At 45.1% G+C, this 17,393-nt stretch overlaps 1 protein-coding gene across 2 annotated transcripts; it reads left to right on the top strand.

Moving 5' to 3' along the window:
* The first annotated feature begins 6,774 nt into the window (after positions 1 to 6,774).
* BZW1 (basic leucine zipper and W2 domains 1) lies at positions 6,775 to 17,118 on the top strand. Of its 2 annotated transcripts, XM_056349730.1 has the most exons (12): positions 6,775 to 6,915; positions 7,287 to 7,360; positions 9,522 to 9,698; positions 12,072 to 12,166; positions 12,420 to 12,485; positions 12,764 to 12,899; positions 13,484 to 13,593; positions 13,713 to 13,883; positions 14,221 to 14,367; positions 14,666 to 14,804; positions 15,653 to 15,775; positions 15,996 to 17,118. In XM_056349730.1, the coding sequence occupies exons 2-12, from the start codon at positions 7,297 to 7,299 to the stop codon at positions 16,025 to 16,027; spliced, it is 1,260 nt and encodes a 419-aa protein (XP_056205705.1). In that variant the 5' UTR covers positions 6,775 to 6,915; positions 7,287 to 7,296; the 3' UTR covers positions 16,028 to 17,118. The 2 variants fall into 2 exon arrangements, with proteins under 2 accessions (XP_056205705.1, XP_056205706.1); XM_056349731.1 differs by lacking the exons at positions 6,775 to 6,915; positions 7,287 to 7,360 and having other exon boundaries at positions 9,621 to 9,698; positions 12,072 to 12,077.
* The last annotated feature ends 275 nt before the right edge of the window (positions 17,119 to 17,393 follow it).

Below are 17,393 nucleotides of genomic sequence, written 5' to 3'. Positions count from 1 at the left end.
AAAAAGCTGTTCAGCCGGGAAGGAGATGCTGTCATCTGCTTTACATGTTCCAATGTCTGGAACTGCCAGGAGGAGTGAACAACTTCTGCAGGCTACACAAGGTCTTTAACATGACCTTGATTGGTTATGCTGAGCTTGTTCAAATCCCATTGGAGTCTGCTTCAAGTTATGAGTAGATTTAAGCGGGATGGACATTAAGCTCTCTGTTTAGAAATCAAACCTGCTTGGTGAATATGCTTAAATGTCTGGAGTGCTGGAAAAAACATGTGAAATGCAGCTGTGAAGGTATCTAGGCAGTAATGCTTAGTGATGGATTCTTCTATTACAGGAAGGGTACTAACACCACTAAAATAAGACTGATCCCTCGAACACATAGCTCTTTTTTTTTTGTGTTTCAGGCATGTCTTTTACCTGAAAGGCCAGTCCACAGTTGCAACAGTTCTCTGGCTTGTCCGCTGGTCTGTTGCATTGCCTGCAAAGACAGATGTTTCTCAGTGATTGCTTTTGCATATTTTGAAACCATGATTCTACATGGCACTTGTTAAATACAAGAACAACATACATGGTATTCTCAGGATAAAAGGATATATTCAGTCTTGTAAGACAGGAGGTGCCTGAAAAACACTTTGATTAAACAAAAATTTCAATACCGACCAACCGTCCCAAGGACACAATATTTCTGAACAGATTATTCCTTGCAGACAAATGGGAAAGTAGGTGCTTTAATTTTTAAAAACATTTTACATATTGTAGAAACTAGTCTGGGTCTAGTATAGTGGATACATGACACACAGAAAATGAGGATAAAGTGATCCTCCCCGATTCCTACACTTCTTGTTTTCTGTCACATACACAGTGAAATTTTGACATCCTGATTTCCCACAAAGTCCAGTCACTTTGCTTTATTGTTTACATCATATACGAAGGGAGTCTTCCAGTATCATCAGAGCAGGAGCAAGGAAAATATAAGACTGATCTTCTCCTACCGCTCATTTAGAATGTCTCTTACTAAGTCATTTAGTTTGTTCTTGTCTCAGCTTCTTGAGCAATAATATAGCCCTATTAGCCTATGTGGGAAATCTTTATTTTGATAGATTTCCTGGTCTTTCAGGTGCATATGCACTCCTTGTCCTCAGGGTGATGTGCAGCATCGGGCTGCCCTGACACAGCTGAAACAGGGGCATAGCTTTCAGCTATGCAAGAGCTCAGCAGAATTTAGTTAAATTGTCAGTGGTCCTCAGTACAAATAAATGGATTAACCTACTGCAGTATCTCTGTGATAGTTCAAGCCTTAAAGATATTATTTGCAAAGCTACAGTATGAAACAGAGAGGTGGTTGGCATGTGAAAGTTTGTTCAGTAGAAGATTTCAAGTAAAAAAAAATTCACATTTCATCAAGAATTTTCACCCATATTTTTGTTTTGTTGCAAAATTGAAAAAGTTTTAAAATCAAACTTTTGCTGCTTCTTACCAGTTTTCCATCAAAAACTTTCAGCGTCAGCCAAGAATTTGTGGTGTTCTCCTTTCAGAGACTAAGAAGATATGTTTTACAGAGAACTCTTTACTCAGTAAAAGACGAACCAAAACATAAATGTTGGAAGATTTTCATGGTCCCTGATAATAGTGTTTCAAGTTAATGTGAATTATCAGCAACTCAGCAACAGAAAGCTGTATTTTCATTAAGTATGTCTGAAATGCTTTTAATTCCAGGCTGTCTTTGAAGTAATAGAGGGGGTCTCTATTTATTTAAATTGATGGGAATTTAATTAGCAAAAACCTGGATGAAACCATTTTTTAGTCTACTCAACACTGGCCAGAATATTATTTTACCTGTCTCTTTAGGAAGATGTGCAAGAAGGAATTAGAGTGATCCCTGAATACATTCCTGATTTCAGATATGTTTTCTCTGAAGTAGACAGGCTAGCTATAAGATCCAGAAGACTTTAGCTCTCCTTTGTCTGCTGTCATTCCACTTTGTGAACTAGTCATTTTGTCCCTTTTACCTCTCTTTTTCTTGATTTTTATGTTTTTCCTATTAATTTAGTGCAGTCTTTCCACAGAAGAGACTGCCATTTACTAGAGACATGAATGGTATCTAATGCAGTATATTTCTCAGACCTCTGTCAGGACACCTTGGTGCCAATATAGTACAAATTCTAAAAATGGAATTAGCCCTTTATAATGTGTCCCAAAAATATTGTCATAAAATTTAGATGGTTTCCACATGGATTTTATGATCACAAAATATCCTCAGAAAGTGGTTTGGTTAAAGCTTTCTGTAATTACTGTTCTGGCTTGAGGATAACCTGTTCCTGTTCTGCAGGATGTTGGCCCAGGACAGTCTCCGGACAATCCTGTGGGCTGTCCTGTCAAGCACCAGTCTGGAATTAAGCATGCCACTGGTGAGTTAGTTTACATGGATGACATTTGTCCAGTGGATGGAGAACTTTCACTGGCTGTGGTCACCGTGCAAAGAGTATGTAAGTAAGAAAAAACATAAGAGCATAAATACATTAGCAAGTATTTTCTATTCTTACTGTCTGGTTTGGCCATATTAGGGGGTATGTATTACAAATGAGGTAAGAATTTCTTTACTGTGTGCTTTCAGTAGTGTCAGGTATGGACAGAACAGTCTACATTAATGCCTTCACCCCTTTTAGTACAAAGAATGTACTGGAACTAGAATTTAAAGAGCTGTTTTATGCCATGCACACACTGATGCTTATGCCTCCATTTATTTTTCCTCGGTATGATAATCAAAACTTTTCCACTTTCTTCTCTGTGTAGATATCTGAGGTGAGAATACAAAGTGGCTTATGTTTCTGTCCTAAAGTTCAATAAATGACCTGTACTAGAGATATTGTACCATGTACTATACTTATTTATGTGCATGTACTACTTTCTAGATCAATTGATGCATCAGAAGCCCTTCAAGTGCCAGGAGGAGTTGATGTAGTGACAGCAAGAGATGTTCCAGGGGAAGATGGCAAGGATGAGCAAGCATATGCAGAAGATAAGGTATTTCTTGCTCCTGGAAGAGTGTCTGGACCTTTTGCTTGAGTTATTTACAAAAATGGAAACTGAGTTTGCAAGTATCATCTTACTGCAATGAAATGAAAATAAATGCAAGAGCTATTAATGCAGTGCCAGGCAGGCAGGGCTGAACAGAATTATCATTCCCTAGTGAGAGAGAAAGGAAAAGCTGTTCTAACTTAGGGTTTAAATGAATTATCCATGATTCCTTAAGGGCTGATAAATGACTGATTGTCATGGATTCTGAGAAGGTACAAAATAGCCATGGCATCTGAGATTTTCAAAGGTGAGACAAACAAAATCAGAACTGCCCAGTTGGAACAAATATGAAATTAATTGTCAGATTATACACTAGAATATGGCAATGGGAGACAACACTGTTTCTTGTTGAGCATCAACAGAGCTAAGAAATTTGTAGGATCTGTGCAGCCAGCATGACCGTACAGAATGTCCCAGGCCTCAGGCTGTATCCCTTGCAAATGATACTGTTGTGCGGTATTTGCATCGGGGCAGAAATAATTCCTTATGTGTTGCTCTTACCTCTCCATTTCTTCTTGTCTGAGTTTCCTTCATTTCTCAGTACAGACAAGGAAAGCAATCTGTGCCAGATGGGGTTTTACTTGACCAGTATCTGGCCACCTCAGGATGAACACAGGGGAAATGTTCGTGACGACTGATGTCAGCAGCATTTCTAATGCCAGAAATGTTGCAGCAGATGAAAGATGCTATTAAATGACTTCTCATCTAATAAAGGTAACTCTGCACTGGGATATTATTTTTGGGGAAACAGACTATAAGCAGATTCTATTTCCACAATATGCTCTCTGTACAGGAACTTAACTGTTCCTGTGGTTTTTTCTTTGGGTAATACACTGGTGTGTTGCAGGTGATTTGTGTTGGTCAGGTAATTGTGCTGTGGTTGCAGAGTCAGGCAAAATGGAGGGCTGAAAAGGTGAAGATTGTATATGAAGATCTAGAGCCAATTATGACCATTAAGGTAACAATCGGTCCCTTCTTCCTTGTCTGATAGAACTCTTAAGTCACCCCACTCACTGTTTACCTGCTTTTACAGAGCTGGTCATCTTACTACCTCCAAGTTTTACTCTAGTTTTAACCTGTAAGGGTAGCGTAACTAAGCGAATGCTGGCTTGGGTGATTGCACCATTGCAAATGCCTGTAGTCCTGGCAAGAACAGGCAGCGGAAGGTAAGCAGCCTCACTGGAGATACGGCTTTACTTTAAGATGACCAATTGAATAAGACAGAGGGATCAAATGCAAGCTAACCAGTTATGCCTGGATGACAGAATTTCTCAGGTAAAAGCTAAGGTTCTTTTCAAGGCTTCAAATGTAATCTCTCATACCTCTTGTATGTATAGATAAGGAATGCTTATTAACTTTTCTAAACAGATATATTCAGCGATCAGGTTTTCAAAGCATGCCTACTGAAAAAAAGAAATACCGGAATTGTTGTGTTCCCCATATTGTGAGTGGCTGATGCAGATCACTTAGAATACCATGTAAGAACGCCAAAGGGCACTTCTCCTTGCTTTCTTCTGAAAAATTACAATTTAGCTGAGAGGTGTGACAACCTCTCTGCTAGGCCAGACAAGACAAAAGAAAAGATTCACATCCAAGGCAGTGGTTTATGGGGATAAAAAAAGAAATGGGGCTAGGGATGACCTTAATTCAAAAGTCGTGGTTATGCAGGTGACCCCACTTTCTCCTCCTGAAGCACAGTGACTTGCTCTCTTTATACACCTGATAACTGGTCAAGAGCTTTAGTCAAAGGAACATTATACTTAACACCTGGTGGAAATTTGGCAGCTGTGTAAGGTCTAGAGAGAAGCTTACAATCTCTAGGTTAGCTTAGTGGTTTGCCCTTTTGGGGAGCAAAGAACTGAGTTGCGATTGCATCACTTGTCCTGTGTCAGCGTGGAGGGTATAATATTGCACGTTCTCGTATTCAGTCCGATAGACATCACTGGTTACGTGCTGTGTGAGAGTTTGGCACCGTTTATTTTTTAGACAGTAGTTAAAGGACCTATGCTGTCTGCTAATAGACAGACTGCTCTACAGCCTGAAGATAGGATAAGGGCTGTTATTATCATTGCTAGTGAAAGAACTTGTGTTTTAACGGCAGAAGAGAAGGCCTGCACTTCTGGACCCAAGGAACTTTATCCTATGTCAGATGTGAGCAGCTTTTAACTGACAATTCTGTCTGTGCAGACAACGATACTGAAGTATTTATAAGGTTATCATCAGGATCTGAGGAAAGAAGGAATTACTACAACTGTAATAGCAAATCTAGGAGCTAACGGCACAGCAGGTATGGTATTGACAAAGGTGTGAGATTAAAACTGTGAAGCCTCATGAACTTTTATAACTTCCCCAAATAAGAGAAAAAGACACCTAGTAAACATACGGAAGCTCCGACAGTTACTGAAAACCAGGTTTATTTGCAGGAATGCACAAATGAAAGAAGGGTCAAATGTGCCTTTTGGAGTGATCTTTTAATATATATTGTGTATATATATGTGTACAGCACCTAACACAAAGGCTAATCAAGATGATAATAAAACCCAGACATTCTGGGCATAAATTTAACAGAGTCATAATGTTGATGATGTCTCCGATATACATATCAAGTAAATTGTACAAAACGGCTTGTCAAATCTGAATCTGGAATAATCTAATCCATTTGAAAGTGAGAACAGGGTCTGGGCTGGCAGATTTTCTGCCCGTTACTCTGTATTTAAATGAACAAGAATGGCTTGACAGCAGCTTTGTCTAAAGCTGTTCTGTGAGTCTGATTGTTCAAAACTTAATCGATTAAGACATCAGCCCTTCAAAAACAGCCGGTTTACTTCGGCAGGAAGCTGTACAGCTCTCACTAAGTAGCGATGATCGGGGAAGGGATGTAACGTATTGACCGGCGAGTTCCCCTCCAAAAGCCGTGTTTCCTTGCTGAACGAGTGATTCTGAGGCGGGGAGTGAAACCCTACAATACCGAGGCCAGGAGCCACGCTCCCTTCGGTGTCGGCGGGGCCCAGCTCCCACCCCGGATACGGAGCGCGGCCGGCGGTCAGTGCGCCCGGGGCCCGCAGCGCCCGCCTCGGGGAGGCGGGGACGGGCGGCGCCGCTCCCCCGAGCGCCGGGGTGCAGGGGGCCCGGCCGGTCGCGCTTCGCCCGGGCACATCTCACCGCCCGGCGGCGGCGGCAAGCACCTGGCCGGCCCTACCGCGCCGCGGCGGCCTGCGCTAGGGCGGGCGCCGGGAACGCCTTTCCCCTCCGGAGCGGCCTGCGTTCCGTCGCCCGGCTTTTGTGCCCGGGCGGGGCTGAACTCGAGCCCCGCTGAGGGGCTGCGCGCAGCGGGACGGTCCGCGGGCAACCGGCAGCGGCCACAGCACCCCACGCCCCGCCGGAGCAGCGGAGCGGAGCTGGGGTCGCCCCGCCGCCGCCAGAGGGCGCCGCGCTCCCCCGCCGGGTGCACCCACGGGCACCGCCGGCGCGGGGGGGGGCGCCAGGCGGCTACTGGCCCGTGAGGGTAGATGACGAACGCGCCCGCCGGCGGGGAGGCGGATCGGCCGGGCAGCCCCGCCGGCGGGGAGGGGGAGCGCCTCGCCGTGGGCCCGCAGCGCGGGGCCGGCCGCGGGGAGCAAGCGGCACCGGGGAGGGCCGGCCTCCTTCCCCGGCCCCTTTCCCCTCTGTCCTCACGGGCGGGTTGGTGCGTCCCGGGCGGGGCGGAGCGCGCCCTCCCGTCTTCCTCTCGCGTTGGTTCCGCCCGCAGAGCTCTCGTCGTCGCCGCTGCCGCCGCTCCCCGCCGCTGCTCGCGCCCGTCTCCGCTCCGGGCCGCTCGGGCGTTTTCTCTCTGCCTTAAAGTCGGTGAGGAGACGGGCCCCGGGCGGGGGGCGGCTGCGGCGCGCCGCCGGCGGGAGGCGGGGGCTGGCGCGGCCGGATGGGGCCGGCTGCCGCCGGGCCGGGCCTAAGGGCTGCGGCGCGGTCGGGGCGGCGGGGCGCGCTCCCCACCTTCCCCTGCGCGGTCGCGGGGCGCGGCGGCTCCGCGCTGTGCCCGGGCTGGGAGGTGCCGCCGCCGCCCGGGGAGGCCCGTGGCGTTACGGGGGACCGGGACGGGGCGGGCGCCCCCCGCCAGCCGAGCTGTGCCGCGGGGAAGATGGAGGCCGGGGAAGGGGGAGGCCGCGCGGCGGGCGGGCTCCGTCGCCAGCGCCCTGAGGCGTGTTCCTGCTTCCTCGCAGGGTGTCTTTTATGAATAATCAAAAGCCGCAGAAGCCGACGCTATCGGGCCAGCGTTTTAAAACCAGAAAAAGAGGTAAGCGATGGGCGGCGCGCGCCTGCGGCCCCGAGCGCCCTCGGTTTCTGTCGCTAGGCAAGCCGAGGCCTGTATGCTCCCCTGAATCTTTTACCGGAGACCGTGCTAATTGCAAGGGCTTGAGGCTAACTCTGGGTGCCAGAACGTTCTCTGCACTAATAAAAAGTATTTAGCAGTAAGAATTGTAGCTGAATTTACGGTGGTAACCTTGGCCTAATAGATGGTCACGCTAGCACTGTACCGAGTGTGCGCAGCCTGGAGGCAGAAGCTTTTAGTAGCCCCGATGTACGGGCAGCTCCAGCACAGGCTTGTCGCAGGTTAGTACTTGGATCTAAGGAGTATCTAACCTGGTAAGAATTTCAGCCTTAGCCACTGGGTAAAAGTTATATTGTGCCCTTAACGCTCTAAGAATACCTGATTTGAATTTAAAAAACCCTCACAAAACAAGAAACCAAAACCCCACATACCCACCCACTCCTCCATCCGTACAAACAAAAAAAACCCCTTAGTGTGGGATGTGCAAGTGCCTAGCTCTGTATGCACACAGTTATTCCTGTAAGAAGAGTTAATGACTGAAGAGGTGTGATGAGTAATTTGGTTTAGTATCGTGGTGGTGCTTTTCTTAAAGCTAAAGAGGAAGTAGGGACAGCTCTTTACAGTTCTGTTTAACACTGTTTTACTAATATGCTAGCAGTTTTCCAGCTCAAAACTGACAGCATTAAGGATGGCGTACATACCAAATGACTAATGAAGTTGTACAGCAGTACATGTACGTGTTTACCTGCAGAACCTATTATAATGTTAAAGCACAACCACCCTGAGAAACTGTTGAGAGAGTTGGATTTAGTCTGTCCAGCCAATTAAATGTTAGTGTCTCTCTTCTCTGTTTTTGTTTGTTTAAACATTTAACCATAGTTTGGCTTCCAAGCAGCTCTGTGGTAACAGTGAGCTTTGTGGATCTGTCCTGGAAGATAACTGATCGAGTATTTCCAGACTTCCCCCCTTTACCAGCTTGTTGGTACTTGCATTGAGTGTAGTTCCTTACGGAAAGGTTGCTAGCAGATGCTAACCAAGCTGGCTAGGCAATTGTAGACAGCACTCAAAGTAAGGTCAGCAGCCGAGTGCTGTTTCTTTGGAAGTCTTTCTTCTCGTGGCTTACATAGTCCAAGGACAGACTGAGATGAGTGAAGCTGAGGACCTCTTCTATTTAAGGCTTTCTGTTAGTTACATGGGTGGATTTGTTGCGTATTAACTATGCCTTACCTATAGTGAAAACAAGGCTATGAACAACTGATACATCTCAAATGTGAAGAAACGTGTTCTGCTTTAACAACAACAAAGGATGCTAAACAGATCTGTAGTTAATAGTCCATCACTTCATATTTATCTAAAAATAAGAAGTTGGCTCAGATTTCTACTTTTCTTCCAGGCACTTGAGGAAAATCAATTCTTTCAAGCTCATTTTACTCTGTATTTTGAGGAGGGGGTGGTCTTCATAGCCAGAAAGCAAGTAGTGTTGGTTAGCTGTAACATGATGATGGTGTGCAGCCTTTTGGTCAGAATATTTCATCCAAAACAGGGAGAGGCCCAAAGGGCTGGAAAAGGTACATGATTAATGGAGTCAAATGTACAAAACTGTAGGGGCAGGTATTAAGAATTGCCTTCTAGCAATGTAGCTCGGCCTCTGTTTTTGGAGGGAAGGAGTGATCTGACATGTGAACGGGGGTATAAAAATCGAACTGAGAAGTCAGATAAGCTTTATTAGAGCCAACCAATGATCATCACAAACAACTGTTCTCGGTGAAAGTACAGTTAAAAATTCGATTGGAGGTAACTAACAAATGGTTTAGCTTTTGATAGCCTTTCTTCAAGCCTTGAGTGAATAGGGGAGTGAAAGCAGGAAAACTTCTTAATGAATTTCAATGGCCCATATAGCTGTTTCAGCTACACTGTTAAGCCACTGTTTGTGCTCGTTAATACCAGTTGTCAGGCTCGTCAGGGCAAGTTTGGTTTAGGTTGGGGTAGTTTTTGGGGTGGGTTTTTTTTTTTTTTTTGGTTTTGGATGGGGTGTTCTTGGGTTTTTTAGAAGTGAGATTGAAATTACAAACTTTAAAAACTAAACAGCTGTTTATGGCAACTTAATTCAACACTGTCTTTACAGATGAAAAAGAGAGGTTTGACCCTACTCAGTTCCAGGACTGTATTATTCAAGGTTTAACTGAAACTGGCACTGACTTGGAGGCAGTAGCAAAGTTTCTTGATGCTTCTGGTGCAAAACTTGACTATCGCCGCTATGCAGAAACGCTTTTTGACATCCTGGTGGCTGGTGGAATGCTGGGTAAGTCCTGTTGATGGGGTTGCTGTCAGCTTTTATTCACTTGACTCTACAAAAGCTCACTGTTTTCTTTCAGTGCAAATACTCCGCTAAAGAGCCCATTGAGCATGTAGAACAGGGTTTAACTTATCTGTGGTAAAACTACCTGACCATCTTGGTGACTGACTGAGCATTCAGATTCCTGTAAGGAATACTCTGGTGTAGTTTTGCTTGAGTCAGTTTGCATTCTTCGAAGTGTAGACTGTACATATTGGGCTTAAAGGAAAATATATTGGATTTTAGTTTTGTGGTTTTGTTTTTTTTTTTTTTTAAACCAGGAGTGGAGCTTGACTCTGTAGTCAGGTTCACTTCTGCTGATGTGAAATGGCCGAGTGCTTGTTTGAGGTGTGAGATCTGTGGTTGGAAGACCAGCAGAGTTGCCCTGAAAGAATCTGACATGATCCTGTGCTTTGTGCACCCTGCCCTGTTATTTTGGAAAGCAGTATTGTTTACAGAAGAATTGGATGCGCTTAGTCTTAGAAATGCTATTACAAATCCTTTGTTGTTGACAATAGTGAAATTGTGGGCTCTAGCAGATATGGGGGAGAGAGAAATGAGAGGGCGGTTGAGTCGGCAGAAAACCGAGGAAGTGAAATGTGTGGTGGAAAGTCTTGTAAACTCACATGCCCGCTGTGTGTAAAGAGCAAAGAGTGGAACAGATGCTCACCAACCAAGTAAGAAGCAGATGAAACTAAACAAGGTAGAAAAGTAAAAAAAAAAAAAAAAAAAAAGTGGTACTTCTAGATTTTAGATTTATACTTTACATTTCCTGCTTGACTAAATGCTGTTTAGTGAGAAGTGGTTCAGATGGCAGGGACCCATTTAAAATGAGGCTGTGAAGAGGACCCTCTGTGGTGTTCGCCTGGACTGGGAGAGGTCTGTCTCAGATTGTAACATTTGTTAGGCAGTAGTTGGGGGTGAGGACTTTAAATGAGAAATTTAGCAGTTGTAGAAGGTTTTCTGTAACCTAGCAGAAATAGAATTCAAATTACCTAAATGCCTGGGGGGAGGAGAGGAAATACCTGACTGTGGGCCACAGTCAGGCTGTGAATGGCAGTTCTGTAGTGGGGGTGGCTGGCTTGGGAGGGTGCATCTGTTGCCTGTTGAGGAGGTTCTTGCACTGATACCATAGAAATGGCAGGGGACTTGCTCAAACAAATGCTGGAAAAGAAGGCTTTCAACATGGTTTAACTTACGTGCCTGCTTATCCCAAAGCTGTGTATTGGAACAGTGTTATGCAGACTGAAGTTAGCTGTGATGTTCCTTTTGGCAAGAGTCTCTTTTGCTGAGCTGGTAGTACAAGTAAGTAAACTTGTCTGACACGTGGAGCATTAGTACTTGAAACTGTCAATGTACAAGTCATTACAATCTGTGGGTTTACATTCAAGAGTCTTAAAGCAGTGCAGACTGTGTTAGGAAGTGTTCCTTCTAGGAGTGAGGCTGAGAAAAAGGGAAAAATGCAATGCTGCACTAATGGAGATACAGAGATCCTTTACTCCATTCCCTGACTGTAACAAGGTAACAAGTAGCTAAGTAACTAGCTTTGATCTTCAGACAAGGCCAAAATAAAAACTGGCATCCTGTTGCCTTACCACCTTTTAATATTATTGCCATTAATGCTTATCTCTATCTTTAAGTTGCATTTCTGGCTAATATATAACAAAAGGATCTCCCTTACGTGTAGAATGGCATAGAAATTGGTGATGAGATATTCTGACGCTGGAGTTGGTGACTTGAATTTACCCAAGTTAGTGAAGTAGCCTGGCTACCAGTCAAATGCTTGCATTAAACTAAAGAAGAATGGTGAAATAGCATTTTCTAATTAGCAGCTAAAAAGCTGAAGTGTCTTTCAGGACTAAAGTTTCAAGCTCATCTCTGGGGCACTGAATTTTGAACATGCATGTCTACATGTTTCATCTCTTGTTGTGACTTACTGTTTAAAATACACCTACTAACAAAGCAGCACTATTGCAGCAGGCACTAAAAGGACACTTGCTAGGATTGAGCAGCTTCAGTGGCTTCCTTTAAAAGGGAAGAGGAGCTCATACAGTCATGTTAACTTAATCCATACCTTATACAAGATGTGTTGCCAATCCACTCTAGCAGTAAGTAGGGGAGGCAGGATATTTAAATGTTCATGTCTAAGCTGCTGATTCAAAAGTTCCACTACAGCAGTGGAGCAGATGGAAATGTAGGGTTGTCTTCAGTGATCCAGTCATTCAGTTCACCGCGAAAGGACGATGCATTGCATGTTACAGGTACTGGGATTGTTAATGTGAGGAGCACTCAGTACTCTCACTGGGGAGTAATGCCACTAATGCTGAAACCCTTCTTTAGCCCCAGGTGGTACCCTGGCTGATGACATGACACGCACAAACGTCTGTGTATTTGCAGCACAGGAAGACCTAGAAACCATGCAAGCGTTTGCTCAGGTTAGTTCTGAAATAAGTACTATTTAACTTAAACTCTTCGGTGGTCAAAAATGAAATGTTTGTGTAGTTGGAAGTTTAGATAAAAGTAATGTATGGCTTTAAGCAGCTTACTAGAAGAGGTAGAGTAGCACTGTTGCAAGCTAAAGGTGCTCTAAAGAGTTCACACCAACTTTACTGAACTTGATTTTTTAAAAAAAATTTCTAATGAAATGATAGTTCAGAGCAAAAAATAATATAGTCTGTATCTTTTTAGGTTTTTAACAAGCTAATCAGGCGTTACAAGTACCTGGAGAAAGGCTTTGAAGATGAAGTCAAAAAGGTATGGAGTAGGTTCTTAGCAGCAGACAAAACAAACCTTGAAGTTCTGCTAGTTAATCACTCTGTACAGAAGAATTATATAATACAGTGGGTTATCAAAATACAACGCTTTTAAGGTTGTTAATGGAACAGCAGCTAGCTTGTATGATTAGTGGAGAAGACTACTGTGAACTAGTGCTTCTGCTAGTTGAATAGCTTGCCTGAAAGAAAAGTGTCTTAACATGGAGGCAGTAGCCAGTTTAGTGAGAGGAGGGTGGTTCCTCTTACTTCCTCTTGCAGTTGCTGCTGTTCCTGAAAGGGTTCTCAGAGTCTGAGCGGAACAAGCTGGCCATGCTGACAGGTATTCTGCTAGCCAATGGGACACTCAATGCATCGATTCTCAACAGTCTTTACAACGAGAACTTGGTTAAAGAAGGTAAGTGTTGCCCAGCTCCTCCTTTAGGGAAGGATGGTGGGGGACAGAACTGTGACAAGCGGGTGGAAGATGTGGTGACAGTACATTCTTGCAGCTCAGTAGCTTCATCTCGTGATAGTTACTACAGGATTAGCAGAAGTAAACGTTTTGCCTTGCGGCCTGGAAGGTCTTGCTAAGACTTCAGAGAACTAGCCATTTCCAGAAAGCCTGCGCGTAGGGCTTCTCTGCGTGACACTGGGGGCTGCCATCACTGGCCTTGCCCAGCAGGTACCGTATTTTGGAGAGGTGCCTTGCAGGATGCAGAAGGCGTGTCATGTCTTCAGGCTCCTGCCTAAATTACAGCAAGGAGAGTTGAATTTATTGCCAGGAAGCCTTCGTGATGCTGAGTGGTGGGAAAAGTCCAATGTGCCGGAGTCTGCAGTATCCTCAGGTGGAGGTACCGCAGCTTGTGTCGGGGCTGCCTCTGAGCACAGCTGCTGCTGCTTTGAGCAGGGGTGTGACAAACTAGGTGCCCGGTGCTCTGAGGCCTTATGATTCCCGTTGCTTTGAATTTCAGTAATAATAGTACTGTTCCTGTTACACAGGTGTTTCTGCAGCTTTCGCAGTCAAGCTGTTCAAATCATGGATAAATGAGAAAGATATTAATGCAGTGGCTGTCAGTCTTCGTAAAGTAAACATGGATAACAGGCTGATGGTGAGTACCACCAAAAGCGCTGATTTACTACTTAAGCCAGTTTAGTAAATGGCATTTACCAGGAAAGTACTCAACATGTGTTTCTTTTGTGAAAGAGTTGGTGTAAACTTTGTTTTCAGGAACTCTTCCCAGCCAACAAACAAAGTGTTGAACACTTCTCCAAGTACTTCACTGAAGCAGGACTAAAAGAACTTTCCGAGTATGTTCGAAACCAACAAACCATAGGGGCTCGGAAAGAGCTGCAGAAAGAACTTCAGGAGCAGATGTCACGGGGCGATCCGTTCAAGGATGTAAGTACTTGTAACAAGATGGAGGTGCTTTTTTTTTTTCTTTTTTTCTGTAGGAATTTGTCTCAAATCATCTGAAATACAATAGCATTTAATACTAATCTGAAGATACATGCCTAATTAAATACTGAACTTAAACACTGAGCTCTCCCTAAGAAGTAAAGTTATGATCAAGGTGTTTCGCTATTGGCTTCATAGTCTTAATGTCGTGAATCCTACTGTATGATCACAGGGGTTGTTTGTGGTTCTGAAGGCTTCTGGGTTACTCTTAGAACAAAGTTTTAATTTGGCTTTGTGTTGTATGTGGTCTGTGTGCTGACTCTTTGGTTCTAACTGCCAGATAATCTTGTACGTGAAGGAGGAGATGAAGAAAAACAACATCTCGGAACAAACTGTGGTAGCCATAATCTGGTCGAGTGTGATGAGCACAGTGGAATGGAACAAAAAGGAGGAGCTGGTAGCAGAGCAAGCCATTAAGCACTTGAAGGTATTGTAACTTGAGTGAGGACTTCAGCACCTGTTGGGTAGGGCTCGGGCTTTCCTCTTGTCGCCAGCTCCCTTTCTGAATGAGTTTGAACATACAGCCCCCCTCACACAGAGACAGCATTAGACAGGGACTACTACTCCTTGTAACGGTGGTATTTATAGTCCATGTTACTGAGGCGAAAGCGGTGTGACTTCTGCAGGGGCGCTCTGAGGGGGGGCAGGCATTGCTACATGAAGCCAGTTTAGGCAGGTGATAAATGTGGTGCTCTGTGTGCGCCAACCTGTCCTTCCTGTTACAGCAATACAGCCCTCTACTCGCTGCCTTTACTACCCAAGGTCAGTCAGAGCTGACTCTTCTGTTGAAGATTCAGGAGTATTGTTATGACAACATTCACTTCATGAAGGCCTTCCAGAAAATAGTGGTGCTCTTCTATAAAGGTAACTTCTGTGTGGGGTTCTGTGGGGTTGCTCTTGTTTGGTCGGGGTTTTTTAAAGCCTGTATTTGCAGAAGGCTTCAGTCCTGCTAAGACCTTTAGGGAAGGTCAGTGCTACACCATTGCACTTCATGGGCTGAAGAATTTTCTACCTCTGGTTTGCAGAGGTGGAGCAGTGGAACACAAAGGTGGATGCAGCTGTCCTTGGCACGTGGGGAAGCACTCCTTTAGACAAGGGTGCTGCCTGTCTCTAGGCTTTAAGAGTTGGGGTAGATCAAAGCTGAACTCGGGTTTTAGAGGCTCTTTGGCCAATCACATAGGGAAAGACGCATGACAGTGTGTTCTTCTTAGTGCGCTCTCTGAACATTGACTGTAAATAGCCAGAGATGGTGGCCACCAAGGTATTGTGGGGTGCTCTAGGCTCTCTTAAATGGCTGTTATAAGGTGTTGGGGCAAAACATGCTGTATGCCGGTGGGAACATCAGGAAACATGTTAAACTGAAGATCATGTTGTACTTGTAAAACTAACCTAAAATGCTTCCTGTGGTGTACTTTGGGCTTCAGAGAATTTGCATCTGTCCTTAACTGTTGCCTGAAGCTTTCCTTACGAGCGTGTTGCTGCAAATGGCTACAAAATACTCGAGCCTGTTAGGGGGCAGTGCTCGGGAAACCCCCAGCAGCCACTCTGAAATGGGTGCCGATTGTATGGGTGCAGGTGTGTCCAGCCGTACCCAGGGAAGGAGCTTGCGGTGCTGCTTCCAGGGGAGGAAGCAGAGGCTGCCAGTCAGGGGCTCTCACCAGCTGGCATTCAGTGGTGCGCTGTGTTAATTCTGCTCTTGGGACATATTACAGCTGAAGTTCTGAGTGAAGAACCCATCCTGAAGTGGTATAAAGATGCACATCTTGCAAAAGGAAAGAGTGTCTTTCTGGAGCAAATGAAGAAGTTTGTTGAATGGCTCAAAAATGCTGAAGAAGGTAAGCAGCAGCTCAGTTTACAAGCTCATTTTGGGAACCTCTGTGTGCTGATGCTTTGTTTTGGGCATGCAGGGTGGGAACTGCCCCTCTGGACTGGGGGGTGGTATCCCCCGCCCCATGCATTGACAGTAGGCGTTGTGCAGGGCAGCAGCTGAGCTGGGGGGGGGGCTGCGGGGGGCTGGGCTGCTGGCTGCCAGTTCCAACCGTCTCTCTGTTCCAGAGTCAGAGTCTGAAGCTGAAGAGGGCGACTGACCTGCAAAGCACTGTCCTCAGTAAAGCAAACAGGAGCTGTAGATAGTGTCATGTCTCACGTGTCCTTCTGATTCTTACATCCTACCTCCCTGTATCAAGCATGATATAAGGGCTCTCATGGCAATTTACATTAACCGTTTTCTATAGTTACTGAAATACTGGGTTTAGTTTTTAAAACTATGTCTTACGTAGCTTACAGGAGCCATTATAGATTTGACTCTTAGTCTGCATTTTGTCCTTTCAGTTATATTCTACCTCCTGTATTTTCTACTGTAATAATGTAATTTAAGGCCTTCCACAAGAAGATTAATTTTACCCTTTGGGTTTTCTATCTATTATTTCAGTAGACATGATATGGTGAATGAGATTTATGGCAGTTCTGTTTGCAAATTAAAACTGTAAAAAGCCTCTGAAGTGAAGAGGCCATGGCTTGTGTGCTAACTTGCTGTGATGCTTGTCTGTGCCACTCGCTCCCAATAACCCCATCCATCGGTGGTTGTCCGTCTCCCCAAGGACTTCATCTCTTACCCTGCTTCCAGCATAAAGCAGTCCTCTCTTCCTCCATTCCAGCTGCCCAGCGAGGCAGCTGCCCTGCTCTAGGGAGCTCTGTGTCCTACCGGAGAGAAGCTGTTCTGGTGGCAGCAAATGGCAATGATGGTGGGGGACAAGGGAGGCATGTCCGAGCCTGCCTTACAGCCAGGGGCAGTTGCGCCACCGCTCTCCTGGAGAGTTCCAGCAGTGCTGCTCCGCAGGCAGCCGCCCAGCAGCTCGCGGGCTGAGCAGCTTGCTTGTGACAGGGCTAGGTGCGTGCTGCTGGGGGCAAGGCAGGCACAATGCCCCCCTCTCCCTGAACTTTACAGGCTCCTTCATGCTGGTAGTTGACACGTCAAACCAAACTGTTTATCTACCCTGAAACTTTTAAGTTCTTAACTGAAATTCTCAGGACAGCTCATAATTCAAGGATAATTCATAATTTGGTAAAAGTAAAGAATATACTGTTGTAAGCTAGTAAATAAGCATTAACTGAATGATGGTAACCAGAATATGCCTACTAAAATTAAAAAAAAAAAAAAACAAAAACAAAACACACCCCCCCCCCTTGTGATCACAGTGCAATCTGTTCAGTACTACAGTGATCTTCCTTACTTTGTACCTTATTTTTAACCAAATAAAGGCCATCTTTACCCATTAAGGGCTGTGTCTGTTCTCTCACCCAAAAAGGAAGCATCAGCGACACTTAAAAGGGTGTTTGCTATTCCAGTGACAGTTGAATAAAACACAATTGGTAACACTTCCTTGCTGGTAAGTAGGCGTGTTTTCTAGAGGGTGCTCTTTTTCTTCTTTACAAGTGCACATATGCTGAGAT

Source organism: Falco biarmicus, chromosome 8, assembly GCF_023638135.1.
Source record: "Falco biarmicus isolate bFalBia1 chromosome 8, bFalBia1.pri, whole genome shotgun sequence".
Taxonomy (NCBI): domain Eukaryota; kingdom Metazoa; phylum Chordata; class Aves; order Falconiformes; family Falconidae; genus Falco; species Falco biarmicus.
This window is presented reverse-complemented; position numbering and strand designations above follow the sequence as displayed.